At 39.8% G+C, this 25,010-nt stretch overlaps 2 protein-coding genes across 13 annotated transcripts; both read left to right on the plus strand.

Annotated features, from left to right (window-relative positions):
• The first annotated feature begins 497 nt into the window (after positions 1–497).
• Positions 498–15,994, plus strand: arfip2b (ADP-ribosylation factor interacting protein 2b). 12 transcript variants are annotated; one of them, XM_051401259.1, is made up of 11 exons: positions 498–624; positions 3,751–3,861; positions 6,813–6,869; positions 7,664–7,699; positions 8,226–8,334; positions 9,523–9,579; positions 11,066–11,181; positions 11,322–11,543; positions 11,722–11,879; positions 12,623–12,797; positions 12,908–15,994. In XM_051401259.1, the coding sequence occupies exons 2-11, from the start codon at positions 3,763–3,765 to the stop codon at positions 13,061–13,063; spliced, it is 1,185 nt and encodes a 394-aa protein (XP_051257219.1). In that variant the 5' UTR covers positions 498–624; positions 3,751–3,762; the 3' UTR covers positions 13,064–15,994. The 12 variants fall into 12 exon arrangements, with proteins under 12 accessions (XP_051257219.1, XP_051257218.1, XP_051257217.1 ...); XM_051401258.1 differs by lacking the exon at positions 498–624 and adding an exon at positions 1,048–1,410; XM_051401257.1 differs by lacking the exon at positions 498–624 and adding an exon at positions 1,048–1,176.
• Positions 15,995–16,324: 330 nt separating this feature from the next.
• Positions 16,325–24,035, plus strand: fhdc3 (FH2 domain containing 3). The gene is made up of 12 exons (XM_051401256.1): positions 16,325–16,715; positions 17,659–18,189; positions 18,544–18,605; positions 20,356–20,458; positions 20,614–20,699; positions 21,057–21,157; positions 21,290–21,360; positions 21,669–21,776; positions 21,929–21,999; positions 22,159–22,276; positions 22,491–22,655; positions 22,767–24,035. Exons 2-12 carry the CDS (start codon positions 17,719–17,721, stop codon positions 23,796–23,798), a joined length of 2,388 nt encoding a protein of 795 aa, XP_051257216.1. The 5' UTR covers positions 16,325–16,715; positions 17,659–17,718; the 3' UTR covers positions 23,799–24,035.
• The last annotated feature ends 975 nt before the right edge of the window (positions 24,036–25,010 follow it).

The raw sequence follows: 25,010 nt of genomic DNA on the forward strand, positions 1-25,010 counted from the left end.
TTTTTCATTATCTGTGAGGAGGAGACAGTGGAGCTCTGTGTTGTTGCATAAAGCATTTAAGCCTTTTCAAGAAACCTGCAAGTATAATTTGGTACATTGACAACTTATTACTGGACACTAAACAATTTTGAGCAGACTAACTTTTAATAGAATAAATAATAAAACAATTAATTTGTTGAATAATCACGCCACCTTAGCCACTAAAAATATTCTCAACTGCACACTGTACATTTATTTTATATTTTTGTGTTTGTTTTCTCACTGTGGAGGGATAGCCATATTACCATGCTGGTAAAGTATTCACATTGCATGACGATTTTTTAAATATGTCTCTCAGACAAGCTTAGTTACTGTACGGCACAGAACACGTCAATGTGCCCCAATTCCATGATCACAGTGAACTTACACTTGCAGCCACAGGGGGCAGGGTTTCTTGGAATAATAGAGTTTTACATCCGTATCCGCCCTTTGGATTCACAGTGGTCATACGTTCTTAGCATTTCTTGGGGCGCAATTAAAATAACTCACACTTGCCTGAGTTAATGTGCAACCACCAACAGCTGGCGGAGAGCTGCACACATCACCTGCAGGATGCTCCCAAAGATGGGCTGTGGCCGAGTGGAGGTAAAATTAAGATATCTCACTCCGTTCCAATTTCCGGGTACATTTTCGAAGTGTGATGGAGGGGATGCGCTCAAAGCCTACTGTTTATATATTTTGTCAAAAGCATCAAACGATGATTAATATATTAAGCACATTGCACTTGAAATGTCATTCATTAAAGATCATCAAAGATGTGTGGAAATAGATTGTTGCAGTGAACGACTCATAAATGTGAAGGACTGCAACAGAAAAACAAGTTTTACTATCTCAGAAAGTAGGTTTGTTATAGAAAATATAAAATACAAACATTTATACATATATTTAAAAAATAGTTAACACTACTTACTTTTCAAACTGCTTGGTAATGGTGAAGGTTAGCAGCAGGTAGCAACCATGGCAGCTTTTTGCTTTTGTAACAAGTGAACCATCTTATTGTAAATAGACGATCTTCGGATCGGTGAGCGTCGGCAAAATGAATTCCACGGTGTCGTCAGTTCCGTAAAGCTTTTCCTCCTGGCTTCATTAAAAAAGAAGATAGAGGATTATCTACGAGGAGTCAGAGGACAAACGCAGGTAGAACAAGGCTTTACCTTATTCAAAAATAATCTCAAACAAGAGCACTGCGTTGTTTCCCGCGGGCAGTTTTGTTTCCCCCCTCGGACTGACAAAAGACACATCAGTCTCCTCTAAGCCGCGCATGAACTGGGATGCACTGCCTTTAGCCTGTTTATTAGCTCGCTCGCTAGCTTCCCGATCAGCTCTGGGGTTTTTTTTTTTTTTTTTTTTTACGACGGGACTAAGCACACCGTAAGTCAAACCGTTGTAATGTTGTCTGGGTGTGGTTATTTTATTCTATTTTTTAACATTTCTGCCATTGTTAACCAGAAGGCTTTGCACAGTGAAGGGTTGTTTACCATTTCATTTATTTTTTTTAAAAAACAGCTTCCTCGTAACAGCTGCATGTGTGAACTCGAAGCAGGCCCTTTTTTTATTTTTAGAAAGAAAGAAAATGTATTTCCTGGCTGAAAAAATGCTTCAATTGCAAATGCTCAATAAATTGCGATTATGATTTGTTGTTTTGCCCGGCCTGAATGAACCCCCACTATGTTGGGCAGATTGAACGCACCGGGGGCCTGCAGCTAGCGTTACCTGCTGGAGACTGTTACACCTGTGCTGCTGCACCTGTTATGGCTCCCATGATTTCAAGTCAAACGGCTCCACTCTCTTCCACTGTGTAGTCAACTATTACTCATTGTGTCCTACGTTAGTGATACTGATACCTAATAACGTACACTGTCTCTGTTGTAAGCCCATTCACTGCTGGTTAAAGTTATTTTGAAGGCTGTGCATTCCTAATAATAGACTGTCAATAATAATGTGCAATCTAATGTCTAAAGGCCCTGTTGCCATTTCGCATTGATTTAGCCTCCAAGTGACTTGACTGAGAGTCAGAACATAGTGGATTAAGGCACCCATTGCAGACTAAATACTGTACTAGATCAGGGCCTCTTTCAGATGTAGATGTTATGCAAAGTGACTAACTTGGTTGCTCAGACTATGGAGACCTTTAATGTCTAATTAAAAAGCTTAGCTGATTGTTTTGTACTGTAAGTGTGTAGAATCTCAGGTCAATAAGCAGACTTTGTTTGGATTTCCACCATATAACACTACAAGGTAAATTGGTTTTAAGTGATATGAACAGTCAATATAGAGAAGATGCCAATCCAGTTTTTTGGTGCAGCAAACAGAGTGTCTCTGTCAAGTATTGTTGGGCATGAACAGAGCAAATCCTAAGTCAACAGAGATGTGTCATTCCTCAGGAAATGAGCTAGGCATGGCCAAGTGATAACGCCCACTTTGGAGGGGTGAGACCAAATGTAAACAAGCGGTACTGGTACATGCCTTCAAACATCTGTGATAATGGTGCCAGAAAGTGATCCAATTGCCGCAAACCTGCCATATAGTTATGTTCGAGTTATGTCGTATCAAATCTCACAAGGACAGCAAGGTTGTTGTCTTTTTTTTTTTTTTTTTTAAACTAATTCAAATTATTGCCTTAGTTTGGTTTCCTGCTTTTCAATGGTGGTATGATGTAATTCAAAGACATGTGAGAATGCACATCAATGGCTTTAAAAGCATAATAGGCATTCGGTAATCATGTTTAGTGATTACTTGTTACCAGCATTTAAACATCAATTAAAAACAGAATATTCAGAATTAAATCTTTAGGCATTTTACAAATTGATATGAATATTATAGACTTTTTATAACCAATTGCCAGTTGCTCTTTGATTCATCTTTTATCAGCCACTTACATAAGTGTGCAAGCATATTACATTTTAGCCTCACTTTCACTTAGTAGCAGCTCATTGTTTTCCATCGGAATAAAATCAACATAATTAACTTGTAACTACAGTTTCCAGCCTTTTTCTATTGGCCCAAGGAAGAAAAAGACCACAAAACACCCACAAGTGCATAATGAATCGCCTACTGTATTGTTGGATTCTATGTATTTCTTTGCAGCGCTGCTGTGGGTTACATGCAGGACTGTAGTTTATCCATGTGTAACGTTTACCTGTTTAACAGAAGTGCAATGTGAAAACCATAATAAGCATCTTTCACATGTGTAGGCCTGTTGGTCTGAATTATGCACCATCAGCTGTGGTCACACATACATTACACACAGACCCCTCATTAGTGTTTGTGGGAGTGAATTAATTAAGCTGTGAATTCACTCCACTCAGTTTGACCTATTAGAATAACTAGACAATGTTGATGTAAACATCTTGCTGCCCTAGTCTGGGTTTTTAGGGAGCGGGTGCTGCAAAAATATGATCCTGTAATTGAGATGTAGAGTAGAGTGGCCACTTCAGCAAGACAGCTTGTTGTAGTGGCGGCTCCTGTGCATGAGGCTTTAGGTGTGTTGTTTTTATGCTGAGCGGTAGCCTTGCTCTTTGAAAACCACCTCCTCGCTTGTTTGTGGCCCATCCGCCTAATGATTTGGCTGTTTTGACTACACTCTTTGGTCTCTCCTCTTCAAAGCTGCATTTAAGCCTCACTGTTTTTCCATCCCTGCCTTTTTTTTACTTGATTAACATACAGTTTGTTGTATCCACACTGTATCTCTCTCTCCTCTTTTTCTCACAGACATAGTGCATTATGACAGACAGCATTATGAGTAAAGCTGCCACAATGGAGATTCCTATCAACAGTAATGGTGACACAGGGACACTACCGGAGGACGACAGCCTTGAACAGGTGGGTCGCAGCTACTGTATTAGTTGACAGTCTACTGTGTGTAACATTTTGAGACCACCCTGTATTGTTGTTATTTACCCATTTAAAGCTATTAGACAAGGACAAAATTTGCAAACTATCTATGATCCCAAGAAGACAGAAGAACAACAACAACAATAACACAAGATAGTACAGAGTTGTTTATTTTCTTATTAATTTACCTGTCAGTAATTTATCACATTTTTTACTACATAGCTCATTAATGTGTATATATAGTTATAAGCACTTGTTAAATAATAATAATACAAATTTTTTTAATTGTTTTTGTTTAAGGGTACACTTTTGTCAGGTTGTACATTATTTTGAAATCCCAATGACTAGTATCTGTTCTTTCATCGGCCACCCGAGTATTCATATTTTTTGCCACCGTTTTTCTGCTAAGGAAATTCTAACAATGGCTTTAGCTTGATGTTTGTAATGTTGCATTTAATGATACAGTACTATCCCTGATGGTTATATCATTCACATAAGAGCACACGAAGAAAATCAACCCTACCTACTTAGGCAAGCTGATATCATTACTGTTAACGGATAAATGCACGCCTTCAATTGTTTGAAGTTGACATTGTGGTTTTGGGTATTGTTCTCAGCAATCGTGAGATTAGCTAAGTGAGTTGGCTCTTGTAATACCATTCTTACCATAGCACCACTGTGTGGTAATATTACAGTTGTCATTCCTGAATGCTGGTTGTATGAATGTGGCATTTACTGTTATTCTCTCTATTTAACATATCTCTATTCAAGTACTCAGAAAAGAATGATCAGTCAGAAGCTGTATTCCAGTTTTGTGAACTTAAATATTATTCTCTGCCTAGGCTTAGCTATCATTGTATTATGTATTGCCTGCCATACACTGCCTGATGTCCTTAGTTCTACAACAACTGTGGAAAGAGATCCTACTGGGAAATCAGGTGTTAGTAACCAGCTGTCTCCTTGGTAATCAGTTGTTCCCATTAACGGCTCATGTGGCCTCATGTTCGGGGTTGCAGATACATCTCTGGTGTATTTGGTTAACCTTAACACTATGCGTTTAACTGAAATGCTAAACTCTCAGATGTAGTGTTTGCTGTCCAGTTGGGAACTATCCATTTACAGCCTCATTTGAAGGCATGACATTATGCTCCAGCCTAAGGTTGAACACCAGCATTTTGTTTCCATCATTTTCAGCAGTGTTTGAGTCAGTTAGATTGAAATAACAGTGGAGTTGCAGCGCAACTAGGGTGGAAAGGGTTGTTCGTTTTCCTGCATTTTATGGCACACCCTGTTGGACAAACATACTGAAGATCCTGGAGGAGGCACTGGCAGTTAATGATGTTATTTGCTCACCAAACTATATGTGGCTCCCACTCAGGTAGTAAAAGAAAACCCTACCTTCTCACCTAGTTTACATGGTGAAGCAAGTATTCAAACATTTGGTGTGGGTATTTCAGTTGAATGTGTTCATAGATGGCAAGTGTTTAGCTGCTCTGTTGTGCGCTGTGTTTAGCAGTGCTGGATATTAACCAGTTGTCATAGCAACTCTGCAATTAATGTGAAACTGGTTGTGCTTTGTCCTTGGGTGAAAGCCCTCTGAATTCAGATTGATATCTACTGTGCAGCATTTCTAGTTACAGCTGCAGAAGTCTGTTTTGCTCAATCACATGGCGCTGAAGATTGGCAGGTTAAGGAAGAGCAGATGTCTGGTTTCAGATGTTGTAGCGTTGTGATTGTGTCAGAACGGGGATGGTGACTGGCAGCTTGACAGTGACAGAGATGGGATTGACTGCCAGCACCATCCTGGCAAAAGCATCAGAAGCATCAGTGGCTCACTCATGTCTGCTCAGACAATCAGCAGCACTTTAAGATGCTTATACACCCAAGTTCTCAGAGTTGATTACTTGTGCTATTCATTTGGAGATAGCCCAATTGTCCTATTAGAATTTCAGAACCACTCAGTTATTATTTCGTAATATAGTGGTTTGGTACATTTTCATTACCCTACCAAACCTCACTGTGAAGATATTATTGACCATTTATTTTGTTATGACTGAAGGTGCTGTAGTTTCCTTCATTTCAGTGAACGGGCACTGTGTCAACAAAGTGTCCAAGAAAGCTTCCGTGTCTGCGTCAGTGTTCTCCCACATTGAACAGCTGCCACAACATGAGGCAGATCTCTAAAAGAAGAGATACATAGACCGAATGAAGGGCTAAATGTAGTCAGACAGGATTGTCTCATCCTTTAAATGTGTTGTTTTTTTGTTGTTGGTTTGAGTGCCTGTGTGTTTAAAATATCCATCTTTCCAAGAGAAAACTGTCATTGTAGGTTACAGAAATTGGCACTGTTGCTATGATAAAGGACATTTGGCTAAAAGGTTACATGTTACTACTAACATGATCCAAAATGAATTGCTAAAATAGAGAAATGTATTTTCTGGCAACCACAATGTGCTACCTGGAATTCGTTTGTTTGTGTGTGTACACAGTTCCTCCTTTGTTTATTTCCCTTAACGCCACCTTTTAATCTGTAAAAGTCTCCTAAATGATTATCTTCATTTGAGCAGCATTGTACAAGAATCTGTATTTTCTTTTTCCAGACAGTGATGGAATAATATCACGGCAATGATGTGGTAATACATTATAGATGAAAACATGACTAAACCCTAAATGATCCACTTGAAACTTTTGCATAAACCAGCAAAAATGATGCATCCTGACCTGCTGTGATATCAGTCATCACTGCTCTCCATCCTACATCCCTGCTGTCTGTGGACATTATAATGATTTTTCTGGGATTTCTTTTACATCATTCTATCTTGTTTCATGATTTCAGTCATGGATTTTTCTTTTTGTCTCCTTTCCTTATCTATTTGTTTCCTTTTTTTTTTTTTGTTGTTCTTGTGTTCGTCGATTCCCCCTCCTCCATCTCTGTGCAGGCTGCAAAACTGCAGTGGAGCTTAGATGAGAAGGTAGGGAGCTCCAGAGGCACCAGGGTGAGCAGGCCATTTGTGCATTTGTGTGTGTGTATGTGTGTTTATGTTGGTGTGTTGTACTGCTCAGTGGTTTGACTTTGTGCGGCATTAAATTGCCTCGCATCACTACGTTGGTTTATTTCACAAAATGTCAGCTATTTCATTTTTATGGCAAACCACTGCGCAGCATGAATTGTGCTGCCTGTTAACGTAGTCCTACTAACTCTAAATTGAAGGAATCTCTCAGTCTTCACATGTTTTAAAAAAAGATATCCCTCAAATTGTGTAGTGTTAACAAAATAGCTGACAGGTAACACTTAGGTGTCAATATTACAATCTGTTACCATTACTGCCATTCTGTTTTGATGTTTCAAAGCCTAGATACATGTGGAATAGATCATTTTTGTCCCCTTATTGAATGCTGTTTAACCTCCAGCAGTTGCATTTTTACTTCCTTTTGGAAGCATCAAACATATGCTTGTTTGCTTACTAAGAGGAAATGGCCACCTCCCTTCAAGAGCCTAAAGTTTCCTTATCACAATCTTCCTTGAGAGACTAGGCCCAAAGTTTCAGGAAGTGTCCTATATATCATGCTACGTTTACATTCTACGATGGATGATATGGGTCTGCGCAGTGTTTGTAGGAAATGAAATAAGAGGCTTGCTTACAGCACAGACAGCAGTTCAATTAAAACATGTTTGTTGTGGGAACCAAGCCTCACATATGGTTGCAACAGCGAGAAATCTGTTCAGACTCGATTTTCCTTTTCTGTAAACTCCTCACAAATGTTTTTTTTTTCTTCCTTCCTTTACTAGCTGATACTTGAGCAGGAAGGCAAACAAAAGAAAACAGTGAGTTAAATTAAGGAAAACACACACAAGATTGATCGTGTGGCCCGTAACACAGCTCCCCGCTGAAGCCTGTGATTATTTTGGAAGGAGAAAATAGTTTGCTTGAGCATTTCCTGTGGCATAGATCATTTGAGTCGCTGCTTGGGTTAGACTTTAGGTCTATCACAGCTCTGGTGTTGAATTCCTCTTGCTTGCTCCCTTCATGGCAGGAGATTCAGTTCAAGTCATTAGTTAGGTTGATTATTGACTAGGCACTTAAGTGGTGTGTTTTCTGTCTTTCACACACGTTATAGTTCTCCCTGTTGGCTTCCAGATAAGCGCCTTGTGTGCTGACTAACCTTCCTAACATAGTAGTGTTTGTCCCCCTCTAGTGAATAAGCCTTTAACCTACATTGTCTACAATGTCTGAATTTAACACTCAAGTCATCAATCTCCTGTCTGCATATCCCTGCCCAAAACCCTCTATCCTTCCCTTTGTTCTTTTTTTCTTCTTCTTCTTTTTTTTTTTTAATTTCCCACTTTGCAGGACCTACAGCAGGTGATGGTATCAGGTCCTAATCTCAACGAGACTAGCATCGTCTCCGGGGGTTATGGAGGAACAGCAGAGGGTATCATCCCCACCAGCTCAATCAAAGGTAGAGTCCAACTTCACGCTTTGTGTCTCTCTCTCTCTCACTCGCACATCTTTCCAGTCTTTTCTCAGCTGTAATGCTGCTGTGCCTCTGGCTCAAGGGTTATTCCCCGAGTTTATACAGAGGGCAAGTGTTTGATTTCTAGGGCCTGAGCTCATTCGTTTCATGCTGCAATTCATCAGCTGTAATTGGTGGTCAATTTCTGTCCCTTTTCATTTCTAGTTTAGACCGTCTCTGTATCTGAAAAGTGGTCTGTATTACTCAGTTTTGATGGTTCTATGGACAGATAGAGGATAAAGCAGGGAGGCAGAGTGAATGATGAACTTTAATGATTTTAAAAACCATCTGTGAGCACCAGAGTGTTTAGGTTTTTTTTTTTTTTTTTTTTTTTTAAATGCTTCTAAAAGTACTACAGTGATCCTCACACTTGATGCAAATAACATGCTAATGTATAAAAAAAAACCTTTTAAAAGTGCTATTCAATCATCTTCCATTGCGGCTGTGTTTAGACAGACAACAGCACTGTGTGAGAAAGTCCCCTCATTCTTTTTAAAGGAGCTAAGTGATGACACAGAGGGCTCCAGCAAGATAACGCAGACTCGTACAGCAATCTGCAACGTGCTGCGTTGGCCAATCATATATGGGCAAGTGCACATTCCTCGTAGATAACTTTTGTGAATGCAGCATTTGTTTAGTTCAGTTAGCAATCCAAAGTTTAAAATAATTGAATTGATAAATCCTGTCTCATGGTATCATAAACTGCTGTGCAGTGTTTTGATGTCCGATGACCTATTACTTAAACTGACCTTCTTTAATTGTCTTACCGCTACCTGAAACTGCTCTCCCACACCAACAGATCACCTTGCATTGTTTTAATGAGAATGCCTCACACAAGTGCCGACTCATGACCATCTGAAGTTTTCAGATATACTGAAACAGTACTGTAACAGTACTGAAAGACAGCCTCATTATCAAATATGTCAGGCAGTGGTTTGAAACCACATCATGTCGAATATTCCCTACATCAAACACCGGTACTCCCCATAAATCGTTGCAATGTTTCTTCTAGCAGTTAACTTTTCCAGTTCAAGGAATTGACTTCAGCAGCTGTATACACAGTGTAAAAGGGAAATAACAACACTCTCCACACTACTTATTTTATACTAATATTTCTGCATCTCTCTCTCTCAGGCCCTGCTGTGCACTACAATGCAGAGTTTAACAAAAGGATCCCAGTTACAGGAATAGGTGGCTCATTAAACCTAATTATTAAAAATAACAAAGAGCTTTTTTCCAAAATGTGATAGAATCAATTTTTTGCTGACCTGAAGATGTTTATAGAATCTAGAACATCCAGTCGGCAAATACAGTTGTTGGTAAGCAAGAACATTTTGTTACCAGAAAAACACATCATGTGGTATTGATTTTCTTCCGTTTTTTTGGATATTTCTCACATCATGGATATCGCATTTTGGAAAGACGCTTTTTATGCTGAGTTTGTCTACTTTTAGATTGCTCAGTCGGCTTTTCTGTCCCCTTTTTATTTTTCTCAAATGTTCTCTTCATCAGTGGAGATCGACTAGGAGGTAGACTTATTTCTGCCTGTTGCACCCCTTTCTAATATTTTGGCTTTTTTGAACGATCTGTCTCTACTTTCTGGCTGGTTTCTCTTGCAGTTTTAAACTCACCCATTAAGGTGCAAAAGTAAGATATTACTAGGAGGACCTCAGTAAACTTTAGTTTTTAGAGGCCCTCATTTCTCTCATGTTAATCATTTCCATTTATTGTTATTTAATGAAAGGGCTGATCCAGTTTATTTTGTCCTGTTGCAATTCAAACTGCCCCTGTCTTCATCATCACTCATTTGTCTGCATTGTTCACTGAGTGTGATGCACTAAATGTTGTCTTTTCATCTTGTCTATCTTTGTCCTCCACCCCCTTTTCACAATTTCCTCCTACATGCTCCTCATCCTCCTCTTCTCCCTTTTGTCATCTTACTTTCCTGCATCTCCCTGCTCCTCCCCACAATCCTCCCACGTTATCGTCCCGTTATTGGCACGCTTGTACAACCTCAATAATAACTTCGTGTTTAAACCATAAATATCCAACTATCATTTTAAATCCCGATCCTGAAAAAAACAACAACATCCCCATATTTTGTAAAAAAACCCCCCCAAACCCTGAACCATTCCCTTATCCATACCCTCATTCATACCCTCCCATCCGACCATCCATCCACTGTCACAGACCTGCGTACGATGGCCAGGCGAAGTAGCGTTCCCCCAAGCAGTTCTTTCTTCTGCCCCCTAGCAAGCCAATCAAATGAATACAAAGGTACTGGGGAGGGAAAGAGGGTGAAGTTGAATGCTCAACTGGGCTTTACATTGATTAATCAGATTGACATTTTAACAGTGACCCAAAATATTCCTGCAGTCTACAGTATTTTCACCTTTTATCATAGCTCAATAAAAATAATTCTACATTTTCCTGCTTTTTTCTCACTCATTAACTCCATATCACTCCTTTGCATGCTTTAGAGTGGTTTAAGGGCTAGTGGTGATGGACATGGGTTAGAAGATAGCAGACAGATTTCAGACACCATCTTAATTGAATGTGGCACAGTTTTAATGCACTTTGAGTTAAGGACTCTCTGTTTGGTGTATTCTTTCCTGGGGTTAATCTTGTGTTTCTTATTTACCATGTCCTGTTTCTACATTTGGGTCTTATCTGTCAGGTTCCAACATGCACCACAGCAGCAGCAACTCGAGCATGATGGCAGAGGAAGCAACCCGCGGTGTGGCTGTGGAAAAACTAGAAACAGTGAAGAAGTGGGGTCTCAACACTTACAAGGTATCAAAGGTTCTGTAACGTTGACTAACAATTCAAACTGTGACTGGATGATAGCTTTATAAGGTGATTTATAACTTGGTGTGTGCCTGAGGTTTATTTGGTATCAATTCATTTTCTTTTCTCTTCCTTCATTGTTTTAGTGTACAAAGCAAATGATCTCTGAGCGTTTTGGTCGGGGTTCCCGGACTGTGGACCTGGAGCTGGAGGCCCAGATTGAGGTGCTGAGAGACACTAAAAGGAAATATGAGAATGTGCTGCGATTGGCCAGAGCGCTGACCAACCACTTCTACAACATGGTGCAGACGCAGCATGCGCTGGGTGACACCTTTGCTGACCTCAGTCAGAAATCTCCAGAGCTACGGGTGAGACCTCAAAATCTAATCATGTAGCTTTTATCAAGCCTCGTCTTAACTCTTAGATATTGATCTGCATCTTTAAAGTTGAATAACTAAAGGTGAAGGTGCACTGGTTAGGTGTATGTAGACAACATTTAAACGCATTATTACCATTCATGTTCTATTGCGTTTGCCTTTTTTATAGGATGAATTTGGCTACAATGCAGAGACTCAGAAGTTGCTGTGTAAGAACGGGGAGACTCTACTTGGTGCCATTAACTTCTTTGTGTCCAGCATCAACACACTGGTCAACAAAACCATGGAGGACACCCTGATGACGATCAAGATGTATGAAAATGCCAGGTGAGGACATGGAGAACGTTATTTATTTTTTCGTCTAAGAGACTGCATGGAAACCCCTTTTTAAAGGAAGATTAGCAAAGGGATTAAACACAGAAATATTGGTATTGTCACGATGCACACTATGAAACCATTGAATGAAATGCTTAAATCATAAACAATAAGAAATATTGCAACAAACATTACATATTGCATACATTGTCATTATCATTCAGGACTTCTCAAACTAATAGATGATAGATGGACTGAAAATATTATTATTATTATTATTATTATTATTATTATTATTATTATTATTATTTGATGCCCGCAATGAATCCTCCTGTATGAGAAACTTTTATTATGACATTTAAAATCATCATTCAGTCTGAACTTTAATAAATATGTATGACTAAATCTGGGGAAACAAAGTTAGTTTGGAAAATAACATCCTTAGTATTTAACTGAAATCCTCAGTTGATCTACTTTATCAGGACTGTGGATGAGGTTTTATCAGATTGAACAGACGGTGACCAACAAACCAACTGTCATGACATTTTGATTAAAATGTTGCTAAAGCCTGATCGATGCTCCCGAAACGCAGCACACAAACAAACAAACAAACAAACACAGTAATCTATCTTGTGAAATAACCAAAACAAAAACACTTTCGGCTGAAAAATGTCATGCTCATGTTGGATCCCATCATTTTATAGTAAAGAGCATTTTTTGAAACTCTGTATTTTCTCTCATCCTTTTGTGAGCAGACTGGAGTTTGATGCCTACCGATCAGACCTGGAGGAACTGAGCATGGGTCCGAGAGACGCTGCCGCCATGGCCCGCATTGATGCTGCACAGCAACAGTACCAAGTCCAGAAGGACAAGTATGAACGCCTCCGCTCGGACGTCATCATTAAACTCAAGTTCCTGGAGGAGAATAAGGTCAGTGAGCAGGGTAGGCCTGCATCATCATCAGCCTTTAAAGTGAAAAAAGTCCACATCCAGGATTGACCCGATGTTGTTTCTAATATCTCTCTCTCTCTCTCTCTCAGGTGAAGGTAATGCATAAACAGCTCCTCCTCTTCCATAACGCCATCTCGGCATACTTTGCTGGCAACCAACAGCAGCTGGAGCAGACGCTGAAGCAGTTCAACATAAAGTTGAGGCCTCCAGGGGCTGACAAGCCTTCCTGGTTAGAGGAGCAGTGAGAGGGTGTGCTGGACCTCCTGCAGCCTCCTTCTCAACCACCTCCACCTGTTACCTGTTGAAACCCCCTACTTACAGAGGACCACTACAGAGGGAAACACATGCAGATAATTGGGTGGATGACGATATGAGATGAGCGTGTGGCTGGATGATTGGACAGATGAATTGCAGGGTATTGTTGATGAATGGGCTAAATGCAGCAGGAAACCAAGTGGTCAGTTCAATGAACAGTCTGGGGGCTTTTAGTGCCTCTTCCCAACTTCCTTTTTTTCACTCTAACCTTCTCTTTGTGCTTTGTTCCCAGAGAAACTGTTCATCTCTCCCTTCCTTCTCTCCTATTTGACTTAACTCCCTTCTACCTGAACACCATTTTGCTGTGTGAGGTTGTGTTAGTCATGTTCTTGGCCATTATTGTACTCCTCAAGTGCTCCCAGTGTTTAAGTTAAACCCCACTACATCTTATTAACACAGACAAATGAGAAAATTAAAAATGGTAAAAAAAACAAAACATTGAAACACGATCAGATCAGATGTGGCCAAACATTACATCAAAACTCTTCCAGACCTTATCGCTCTCCTTGTGTGCCTCCTTACATATGAGCTAATGTACTAAATGAATATGTGGCCTCAAGGGAAGAAAGATAAGTTCAGAAAAAGATTTCAAACTACAAATGAAGGGGACTGAATGGTACACTGGAAAGGAATGTGACATTTCAAATCAATGTACATTTCAAATTATGTACTGTTTCACTTTTGAAAGAAATGTTTGATTGTTTGTAGCTTTTAAAAAAAAAAACACTGTCGTGTTTAGTTTAGTTTCTCCTTAATTTCAACTCTTTTATTTTGTAATTATTTCAGTTTGAGTCAGCTGTATGTCCTGTGCTTCAGAGTGAAGGACGGTATACTGTTTGGGAAATGTGTGCTGGTGTTTTAAACCGCAAGCACCACTGTGCTTAGTCGAATTTTCAGAAACGCTACAGATTTCGGTTGAAACGTGAAAATTGAAACCTGACAGTTCAACTCGTATATGCAACAACCGTTTTAAGGAAAACTAACACAGCTTCCCAAAGCTATACTGGTTCCATACTCTACTAATTCTATTTTATTTACCCAAAGAGAAGAGACAGAGCTGTTTATTGGATGATGATGATGATGACTCTTGCTATGTTTTAGAGCAACATCGATTGATTGGTTCGGTCTCGCTGTGGACCGAGGAGGCTTCGAGGGACAGTTGAGTTGAGACAGTCCGTTAAGATCCAACAAACTTGAATGGATTCAAGACATTATTTAGTTGTTTAAGAGACTGTATTTGGAAGGAATTCATTACATGTTGTTTGTTTTCATATGTATACATTTAAATGTTTTTAAATGTTTTTGCTGTAGTTGTTTTGTTTTTTTTGGGGTTTTTTTTTTTTTTTTTTTTTTTTTTTAAGTTCACAAGGACGTGTCATTGACATCTAGGGTTATATCTTTCAGCCCTTCCTAAAACAGAATATATTTGTCTATGGTTACCTTTCTTCACACTGAAGATTACTGTAACTGTCTAATATTACTAATCCTAATATATTGACATAAAATCGTGTAAATTAGTGGTTGGGGAACACTAATGATTCAGCATTTGTTTTATCTCTTTTAACTGCAACGTTGTCTTAGTATAATCGTAATAAGCAATCATCCATTGTTGACAATTAAGAAAAGTTGTTAGCACAAAATATCGGCATGGTACTACATATGTAATGTTAAACTGTTATTCATTGCTGTATTTATTATGTTCTTTGTGTGTGTTTAATCTGTTGGAATCAACATATTGTACACAGAAACTTCTGGTTTGCGCACATTACTCTGTTCATGAGAATGACATTCACAGCGTTTTGCAGATGACACACTAACATAAAAACATGCCTCAGGATAACCAAATCTGTAATTGATGTACTCCAAAAAAAAAAATTTCTCAACTGATAGAAAATGTTCAGTTTCACAGTGTCAATCCCTTTGTGAAGTCAAATGAAGATAATCCAGTATAATGAATGTTTTACCATGCTGCATTTAACTCTAGTAACAGAAGGGAGAGCTCGATCAGTTAAGTCCTCCAGCTTCTTGTCTCCTCTGTATTTGCATGGCAGGCAGCGATCCAAAGTACACGTGCAGATATGTGTGGATGCACTGATGCTCTAACTCTTGGCCTTCTGCGTGCCAGCTCGCATGGACTGGCGTTAGCACCATGCTTATGATTTCAATTTTGAAACTTGCTGAAGCAGAATTTAAAAGTTGGGTCTACTTTTAATGCTGCACTCTCAATGACAATTCTGAAAAGGAAGTGGATTTGATGAAAGAAAATATCAAAAATGGATTCTGTGATTTGTTTGGATGGTGTTTTTTCTGAATTCTAAGCGTCAGTGTGTCAAATGGGTGTATTTTATTCTGGCTGAAAAAGTTTGACCTCGGCCTCACTTATGGCTAAAATTGCAGTTTCACTGGTCAGCTCCTGGTCTGTTTGACCACCACACAGCAATATTAACTAAATGTGACTCCTCTTTTCCTAACTTGCCCCTTTAAATTCCAAACCCCAACACTAAAATGAATGGCAATAGAATTATTTTTTTGTTCAGTAGTTGTGAAACCTCCAGTAAATTTGAAAAAAAAAAAAAAGTGTGACAAACATTCAAACTTGCTCTTACTAGCGGTCTTTACATTGTTGCCGAGAGAGAACCAAGATTTATAAAAATGAGATATTTTATTTGTGTACAATCAATGTTTTCTAGGCTGAGCTGGCGTGTTGTACTGTATGAATGATTGCACATAATGGTATTTAAAGGTGATAAAATGAAGTTGTGTCATGGATTGATGTGATACTCTGCCTTCATTCCTCACTCAGACCTGAAAAGTCCCACCCCCACCCCAAGGGAACAAAATTAAAAGTACACATTTTCAAATGCTCTGCCTGTGTTTTTTTGTTTGCTCTTTCATCTCGTTTTGTGTGTTGCACTTTAGCCCGGTGTGCTTTCTCAGTTACATGCAGAGAGAGTTGCAACCATCTGGATTCATTTAAAAAACTCTTTAATCTCATTACACCCCTGCATGGGTCTTTAAGAATCTTGAAACATCATTTATCAAATTTCTCTTATAATTAAATTGATTATTTACTCAAGCAGGAGCTCCCCCTACAAAATGTATGTGTGCAGTTGTGTTGTTTAATTTGGACATGAATATATATATAAATATTTTATATAATATATTTTAGCTATAGAAATAAATGTTTAAATTTCAATTCAATTCAATTTTATTTATTTGTATAGCGTCAATTCATATTCATTATATTCTACCTGCCTTTACTAAAGTTTTGAGGCAAGCTAAGTTAATATATTATATGTTAAATAATATAAATACTACATTTATACATTATTTTTGTTAATATTGGAAGCGGTTGATCACCAAATGGAAGCTGTTAACCATCTTTTCCTTGCCTCTCCCCTGAAGGGCGTCCCCGTACCTGGAGGCTGACTTGAATTTGATTGGCTGAGGCGCGTCCTGCACCTGTGACTGCTGTTAGTGAGGCAGACGGCTGTAGTAGACTGTAGTAGACAGTAGTAGACTGCAAGAACACGAGGCACGGCGGAGTGAGGATTTATTTGACAGCTACATTTTAAACCCACGGTGAGTAACATTTATCTGTAACGATGCTTTGGTGAAAGTTCAGTTAAAAACGCTGCCGTTTACGTGTTATTGTGTATGTTGGAGGGTTTGCTGTGAGCCCCTGGCTATAAAAGGACTGACATCGAAGCTCTTTTTTAAAAAAATTGTCAAATTAATGATCTCTTGTTTGTCGGAAAATACATACACGTTTGTCACTTGTGTTTGCGTTTATATTCGGCGTACGAATACCCCATCCAATAGTATATGTTTCAGTATAAACGCATTTAATTGCTTTAGTTGGAATGTTATTTTCTGCAGCTTCCCTCCTCGAAAAATAAGCAATGGGCATCAGCAGCATAGTTTTGCTGTGATGAAGGGAGAATTAAAAAAGCGACATTTTCTCAGTGAAGTTTCGTGTAACATCCACATATGGAAAAAAAAAAATTGAACGGGAGGACACTATATTTGTTGAGCAAATGTTATGCTATCATATATATCCTAGTTAAAGGAAGAGAAGTAGAAGGTCAAACAATAATCAGACTATTCTTTGTGTGTGTGAGGAAGTGATGGTACAATGTTGACATACTGCAGTGTCTGATACCATTTTACAGGTCACTCAGCTTAACCCCCCCCCCAAAAAAAAAGAAACTGCTTTTTTGTTTAAGTATTTAAGTTGTTGGATTTTTGACCAGAAAATTGTGGCATTTTGCTTAAACGTATGTGAGGCTGTCAGCAAGCAGCAGTTGCAGAAATATGAACTTTGTGATGTTTTATCACTTGAATGTGATGTTGATAAATTGAATCGCCTCCATGGCTTTGCCAGTGGCATGTGCTCACTTTGATGAAAAAAATCATCTGTAGCTACGATTACTTTATATAAGAGACACATTGTTTCATGTTAAAAACGAATTGTTTTACTAAAATACTGCAGTTTTTATGGATTTGTGTTTCTCTGTCTCCTCAGATCTGACTGGTCAACAGTGGGATACTTCCTCCCGTCATCTTTTCAATTTGAGAGATACAGATGGAGGGAGTGCTGATTTTAAAATCTGCTTCTCTTCCCAACTGTTCTTCTCAAGACTCCTCTCCTCCTGTTTCACTGGATGATTCAAATCTCCAATCATCTTCTCCTGCGCCTCCCATCATGTGCGTTGCCACTGCACCAGCACCTCCACCACCACCACCTCCTCCTCCTCCTCCACCACCACCACCACCACCTCCACCTCTTTCTATCCTTTCTCCCTCTCCTTTTGGCTCTCGGAATAGCCAGCGACGTTCCATGAAGAAGCTTAACTGGGACACCATCCCCAGCCAGCGTGTCCTGGGCAAATTGAACGTGTGGACGTCTAAGCGGCCTCAGAGGGACCTTGTGCTGGATATTCGGAGCATGGAGGAGTTGTTCAGTCACGTAGACAAACGGGCCTCGCTACGCAATTCAAGGTTCTTGGGTGTGAAGAACTGTGATGGCGTGGACCTCTTCCAACAGGAGCCTCAGGTAAACAGCGAGCGGCTGCACTCATGCCACATTACGGTAGATACCTTGTCACAAAGGTTTCCAGTAACTGATGCAGACCAACACCAGTTTATGGGCATGTAAATTCACACAGAATGCCCAAGCTAGGGAAGTAATGAACACACAAATAGGAACTGCTTTTTTAATGTTCCATACTACTAATGTAATCAATGAGGAACTGTTGGAGTTAAACTGTGTTTGGGAGTGTTTTTGCTTCCTCAAAGACTATGTGAAAAATAATGTTGAGTATAGACTTGTCTTCTCGTCTAAATATGGCTGTACAGACGTTAAACCTCTTTTTGATATTAATGATTTTTTTCCCCCTTCTCTCTTTAGGTCACAATCCTTGACTCTAAAAAGAGTATGAATATTGGGATCTTCCTGAGACAATTCAAGAGGTAAGGATTGCTGAAGTTCAGTCGAAAAGAGAGTGATACTGGTGAGACGAGTGTCTAAAAGAAGAAAGTTAGTATGATTCAATGGAAACACAGAAGAAAGAACACATTGAGAATTAAAGGACGCTTCTGTAATGTCACACATAGAGTCAGAATACGGATCATGACTTACTTCCTCTGTGCTAATCATTTATCCACCCAGCAGGCACTTTATCTCAGCGGACCATATTCAAATTAATGGAAATTCCCTTTTAAAGATCATTTGGGAGCCCTCATTAACAACATAGAGAACACATTTGTTTTAACAATTAGGACTCACTGTATTAATACCTAAATGATAGGAAAACCCGACCTCGTATGTGAGGATTAGCAGAGAGGATGGAAAGGGAGGATACACCCGGCAGGTTTGTAGCAATGTTAGATTTCCACTGTAATGTATCTGCTAATTCTTTCTATGTAGCTGAGTAGTTGTTTCCTTAAAAAATACAGTTTCTAGTTTAACAACAGGGACACAATTGCTTGTTGAGTCCCTACTTATCGACTAACACAGCCGATTGTTTCCTCCCTTTCGACCCATATCTGTATTATGGTAGCTAGACAGTAACGATAGATTTTAATGAGAAAAATAAACTAAAAGTGTAAAAGTATGAGGGGGAGAGGGTATAGTTGCGTTAAATAGCCTAAATGTTTAAACATTTTAGGTACTTTGTGATATTTTATTATTTTTAGATCTAGGTCCAAGTTTAACTTACTGTGCTCTGCACTGGAGTTTGTGTGTGAGAACCTTATCAAGATGATGTCACTTTCAGTCCAAGGTTCACTCAGCTTTCACTTTGAATACCAAATGCACTCTCAATGTGTGTCAACAGCCAGGTACTGTAAGGATGTCTGCTTTGGCACGTTAGTCAAATTCTAATTGCGTCAGTGTCTGTGTGATAATGACGAAAGTGCACTTGATGATGCCATTTGGAAGCATTTTGACATTTGGAGACACTATAAATAGTAATAGTAAAATAATAATACAAATATAAATATATAAGGGTTGAGTTTCATCTGAAGAGTGATGTGTTGACTGAATATCTCAACAGCCTTGTATGTTTAGCCTGCTACTGCTGTAGAGAAAGGGGATGTTGTGTCCCAATGCATATGCGACTGAGGGACATTCTTAAATACAACAGTACAATATCGAAACTTCATACTTACACAAACCCTTTCCATGGATAAGACAAGCACAAATAATTTTTGGAGCACCTTGCTGCACAATTTTGCATGTTAAAACTGAAATGTGTAAACCATACTGTATGTCATCCTTTAGGGCAGAGGTCCCACATCCGCTATCTCACAGTCGGCTGCCGACAAACAACTTTTTAAATGCCAAACGCTACTTAATGAACATAATTATTTTAATGACATCCATGTTTGGTCATTGTTTGTCTTCAGGGTTTGACTTTGTTTAGCATTTAGTTGGTCCACAACAGCAATGTCATGCAACATAAAAGAGAGAAAATAAAGCATGAGCATGACACTCAGTGTAATGGATAACATGCCTCGAGCTGGTTTTAAGTCCCTGTAATTTGTTTTTCACACTGTTTTGAAATGAATGGAAACCAGTGGCAGCCTGGAAGGTAGAAAAACAGCTAGCATGACTTAGCAGAACTAATCATGTTTGATAGTCATGCTGATTATAGCAAGACTTCAGGCAGGACAATTGCCTTTTTTTTTTATTACTGTTGTGTTTTGTCTCCCTCTGCAGGCCAGTGACAGAAATGGTGCAGGACATATGTCAAGGGAACTGGCTCAGATTTGGAACAGGCAAACTAAAAGAGCTTTGTAAACTGCTGCCAGAGGAAACTGAGGTAACGACAGCTTTACTTTTCTCGTCTTGTATTTCCACTTTGGTTCTTTATGCCTAAAAATAAGCCTAATGAACATTGATACTTGCACCCTTTTTTTCCAGTTTGATCTTGTAGTATCTATGATGAGTAATGACAGAAAATGTGTTAATGCACAGGTGAAGCAGCTGCTGTCATTCAGTGGGAACCTGTCTGCGTTACCTGAGGCTGACCAGTTCATGGTGCAGCTGGTCAAAGTGCCGGGGTGCGTTATCCAAAAATCTTTTTTTAAATTTGTTTTGTTAGTTGTAAAAAATGTTCTTTGCAATCTCAATCCAACTCATTAGTCATGAATTGCTGCTGTGAAAATATGTATTGGATTGTTTTTTTTGTTCGTCTACTAACTTGCATATGTCTTATTATTTCCTTAACTCCACCACATATGCACCACAGACTTCACATACAAAACATCAAAACATGTGCATCCATTGAGGAACTCTGTGCTAATATTTTATAAGATTTTACCATATCTAAATATCTATAGGCTTAAAAATGGGTAATAAAACTGATAAAATAATTAACAGTTTTAGTTAAGTGCTGTTTTTATTTTTGTTTCCTTCAGATATGAGGAACGCCTGAAAGGAATGGTGCTGAGGGAAGAATTCTTTCCTCTCATGGAGGAGGTGAAGAACTCTGTTGCTGTCATGACCAAAGGGGCTAATGGTACTATTTCTCACACATATCCACTAAAGCTGCTAACAATCCCAGTTTCTTCCTGTTTTACACCACACATTTTCTGTTTCACATTTATATCAAGGTTCTGTGTCTCCATCTCTTTTACGTCTCTCTCCGTAGAGCTGTTGGACTGCGATGACCTCCACTCAGTCATTCGGCTGGTATTGAAAGCGGGGAATTACATGAACGCTGTTGGTATTTTTATTTAAGAATTACATGTTTATTTGTTTATTTACACAGAGAGAATTGCCTTAAAAAACAACCAAGGGCTTGAAAAGTGGCATTTTGTAGTATCAAGAATCAATAACACATATTCATTACACATTCAAGTATACGCAAACGCTATTATTAACAAACTAAAAGTCTACACTGATGTTATATGGAGTTTTCATAAGACAAAAAAAGAAAACAAGGATATTCATATATGGCATTACTGCAGTTGCTGTACACTAATGTTTATTAAAGTGATGAACTGACCATTTAATAATGAATTATTCAGGGTGGTTACAGTGCCAATGCCATTGGCTTCAGGATGACCTCTCTCCTCAAGTTGGCAGACACCAAGGCCAACAAACCTGGCATGAACCTCATGCATTATGTTGCCAAGGTGAGTAGGAGCCCTGGGATGCACAGATGCTCAATGAAGAAAAGGGACAAAAACCCTGCTATCATGCTGTGTCCATAAACAGTTGTGTAACTGATTTATTCTTCTGCTCCATCTCTCCATCACTATTGCTCTCCCTCCTTTATCACCCACAGCAAGCAGAGGACATCGATGCAGAGTTGCTGCGTTTTCCCAACCAGCTTGAACACATTGGGCTGGCATCAAGGTGGCTATCATTAGTATACTTACAATCTAGTTGGTTATTTTACTGAACAAGGTTGGGTTTGTTCACTAACAGTAGCTGTATCTTGTTACTTGGTATGATGCACAGTTTTGCAATACCAGGAATACATAATGCCAAAGTGTAAATGTTGCTCTCTAACAGGATTTGTAAAGAGGACGTCATCACAGACTTTGAGAGAGAGGTCAAAAAGGTCAAGGAAGTGAAATTGTACAGCAGCAGACACCCTGGCATTTTGCAACAAATGGAGACATTTCTCATGGTAATGTTTCCCCCTTGTTGTTTGGCTTTAAAGGATTCAGGTGATTATACAGTAATGAAAGCATACCAATGAATTGTATATTCCTTTCTGCAAATAGATCCTCCTACATGCTACACACTGGACCTGTAAATGTACAAAGGCACAGACTGAGCTTGTGAATACTTTGTGCAGTTTGGATCCCTCTTTATACCGTTTTAATGTTTGAATTTCTCAGAGGGCTGAGGCCAAGCTGGCTGATGTGGAGTCCTCTCTGCGGGAACTGAAGACTCTGAGCAACGCTGTCGCTGAGTACTTCTGCGAAGACCCAGCTACTTTCAAACTGGAGGAGTGCTGCTCCATCTTCCATTCATTTTGCAAGCGGTTTGACACAGCTGTACGGGTAAGCATAGAAAGAATTATACTGTTGCTTTGTATTTAAGGTGTCTTCTTGTCATTAGTTTGCACTTAGTTGCCTCTTGTTTGAATATATCCTCTCTTTACACGGCTTTAGGAGAACCGAGAGCGAGAGGCAGCAGAGCAAAGGCACAAGCGGAAGGAAAGTGTGCGTATTGCAGCCAAACGCCGCTCCACAGTGTCTTGCCAAGGACCTGAGCCAAATCAGGACTCCTCCAGCTTGGAGTCGGCCTTACACAGCTTTCTGTCCACGGTTCCAGAGGGATTGGCCAGATGCAGGAAGAACTTGCTGCCCCCTATCGAAGGATCCCCATCGGAGCGCACTTCTCAGACAGTAAAAGCAAATAAAGCTACACCCCGTTCTAGACAGGAGAAGCCTGGGAAGAAACAACCCAAACTGCAGAAAGAGGACGAGCAAATGGGAAACGAAGAAGAAGCTCAAAAGATGCGCGAGATAACTCGGAAGGTGCTTCGCTACCAAAGCAGCAAAAGCAGCCTCGACGGGGACAGAGTTTCAGGCACTCCTCGTCGGTCGGAAACACCAGCTACCCCAAGTACCCCTCGTCCTAGAACCAGAGACTTCTTCTTTGCCAACAATGGGGATGTGGGCTCCCCATGGACTATCCTGAGCCCTTTGACTTGTTCCCAACGAAACCGCCCCCAGCCCAATAGACAAGCACTCCAACGCAGGCTGTCCTCAAGGTTTGGTGGAGATGACCTTGATGACGGAGTCTGGGAGAGTGGCAAAGGCAATCCTCTCCCCAATTCCTCCAACCGGGAGTGTCCGACATCTCCATCTGGGATTTCTGCGTCTCTCCCCGAGTGCCCCAGTCAGAGAGCTGTATCTTGCGGTCCAATCCTCAGGTCGGTTTCCATGGATGAAACCAGGCAGTCTCCATCGTCCCTTTTCCGACTGGGGGACTTGTTCCAGAGGAGCATCTCTCAAAGGTCGTACTCCTCTGGATCAAGGACAGAAAATATGAGAGGAAAAGGAGCAGTGCTCAGCAGTAAGGGGGAGAATCCTGTCGAGGGGAACTCGTCTGGGTTCATATCCTTCTTCAGGCGCATTGGAGGCAGAAGTAAGCCCGGTGACGTGGAAGAACAAAACTTCAAAGGATCTAATACTTGATTAAAATTTTATTTAGAGACAGAGACCAAGCTTTGTCATTTTTATGTGTTTTAGATTGTTAAAATTTGTTTGTCTTTTTTTACTGTTATGGTTTTACCCTTCAGTGGAACCAAGGCAAATGAGGACTTGCTTTGAACTGTGAAGGTTTTGATTTTGTGGAAGTCAAACCATGTTCAAAAATCATAACATCTTTCTTTCTTTTTTGTCTTTTTGTGTGCAATAAAGGGTGACATTCTACCTTTTTAATTTTACTTGTATATGGATTATGCACTCAACAGTCTTTATTACTTACTGCTTTTCAGGTTGAAATGTATCCTTTTCCACCCTTTTCATGAGATCCTTGAAAGGCTTACTGGTGCTAATGTCTCCTTAGCGACGCCAGCTCAGTTTCAGGTACTTGCCTTTCGCTTCATCTATTATTTCTTCTCTCTGTCAGTCTTGGCTGGAGGACAGTTGTTCAGATAGCAAAGGAGTTAGCAGTTGAACTTTTAAAACTTTAAAGATATATATATACACCGAGACGGCCACAAAGACAAAAGCAATTACATTCGTAAATTACTCTTAGTTGGTAGTGTCATCACAAGTGACAGTCACACACATGCTGTTGCCAGCCCTCCTTTGGCTTCCAGATGATCTGTCCTACCACCACTGTGCCACCCTCATCTGCTCAGCAGTAGCTGAGATTTTAGACAGAAAGAGACATTCAGCTGTGTTACTTAGGAAACAGGGTTTGTTTACAGCCATTTCATTTGAGCTCTCCCAGTGTAATAATACTCTCTTGAACAAACTGCCCAATACAGGCTCCTTTCTGACTGTTCTGTTGTCCTCCCACATCAATCCCTCCCACTGGCGAGCGCTCAATGGGGATATTTTCAGGCCCCTGGCATTTCAAATCATACGGCACAATGAATAGAATAAAGGAGGGAATTTTGGAAATATATGGGCATTTTTTTAAGGAATTGGGCTACTCTGTGGCAATGAAAATGTAGCCTTTTCTCTGAGATAGAAGCATGCAAGCTCTCCTTCACGTTAGTTAAACAGAAGCATGGCCTTGTACGCAAGCAGAGATAACAGTCTGGGACTTGGAGCAGGGCGCTACGTCAGCAGCGACTGACCTGCTTGATGTAAAATGAGAGCTCCGGAGTACAATCAGGCCATTGTGATAGAACATTGAGTGCTACTAAGGACCATCTCATGTGAGTCAACTCCTGA

Source organism: Dicentrarchus labrax, unplaced genomic scaffold (assembly GCF_905237075.1).
Source record: "Dicentrarchus labrax unplaced genomic scaffold, dlabrax2021, whole genome shotgun sequence".
Lineage (NCBI taxonomy): Eukaryota > Metazoa > Chordata > Actinopteri > Moronidae > Dicentrarchus > Dicentrarchus labrax.

What these genes read in the sequence shown, in the direction of transcription:
- fhdc3 (XM_051401256.1), top strand. Translation starts at nt 17,719, where the DNA reads ATGGAGGGAGTGCTGATTTTAAAATCTGCTTCTCTTCCCAACTGTTCT. An exon ending in CAGCTGGTCAAAGTGCCGGG is followed by an intron (nt 20,700 to 21,056) that starts GTGCGTTATCCA and finishes TGTTTCCTTCAG; the next exon opens with ATATGAGGAACGCCTGAAAG. An exon ending in CACATTGGGCTGGCATCAAG is followed by an intron (nt 22,000 to 22,158) that starts GTGGCTATCATT and finishes GCTCTCTAACAG; the next exon opens with GATTTGTAAAGAGGACGTCA.
- arfip2b (XM_051401259.1), top strand. Translation starts at nt 3,763, where the DNA reads ATGACAGACAGCATTATGAGTAAAGCTGCCACAATGGAGATTCCTATC. An exon ending in GGAGCTCCAGAGGCACCAGG is followed by an intron (nt 6,870 to 7,663) that starts GTGAGCAGGCCA and finishes TTCCTTTACTAG; the next exon opens with CTGATACTTGAGCAGGAAGG. An exon ending in AAGGCAAACAAAAGAAAACA is followed by an intron (nt 7,700 to 8,225) that starts GTGAGTTAAATT and finishes CCCACTTTGCAG; the next exon opens with GACCTACAGCAGGTGATGGT.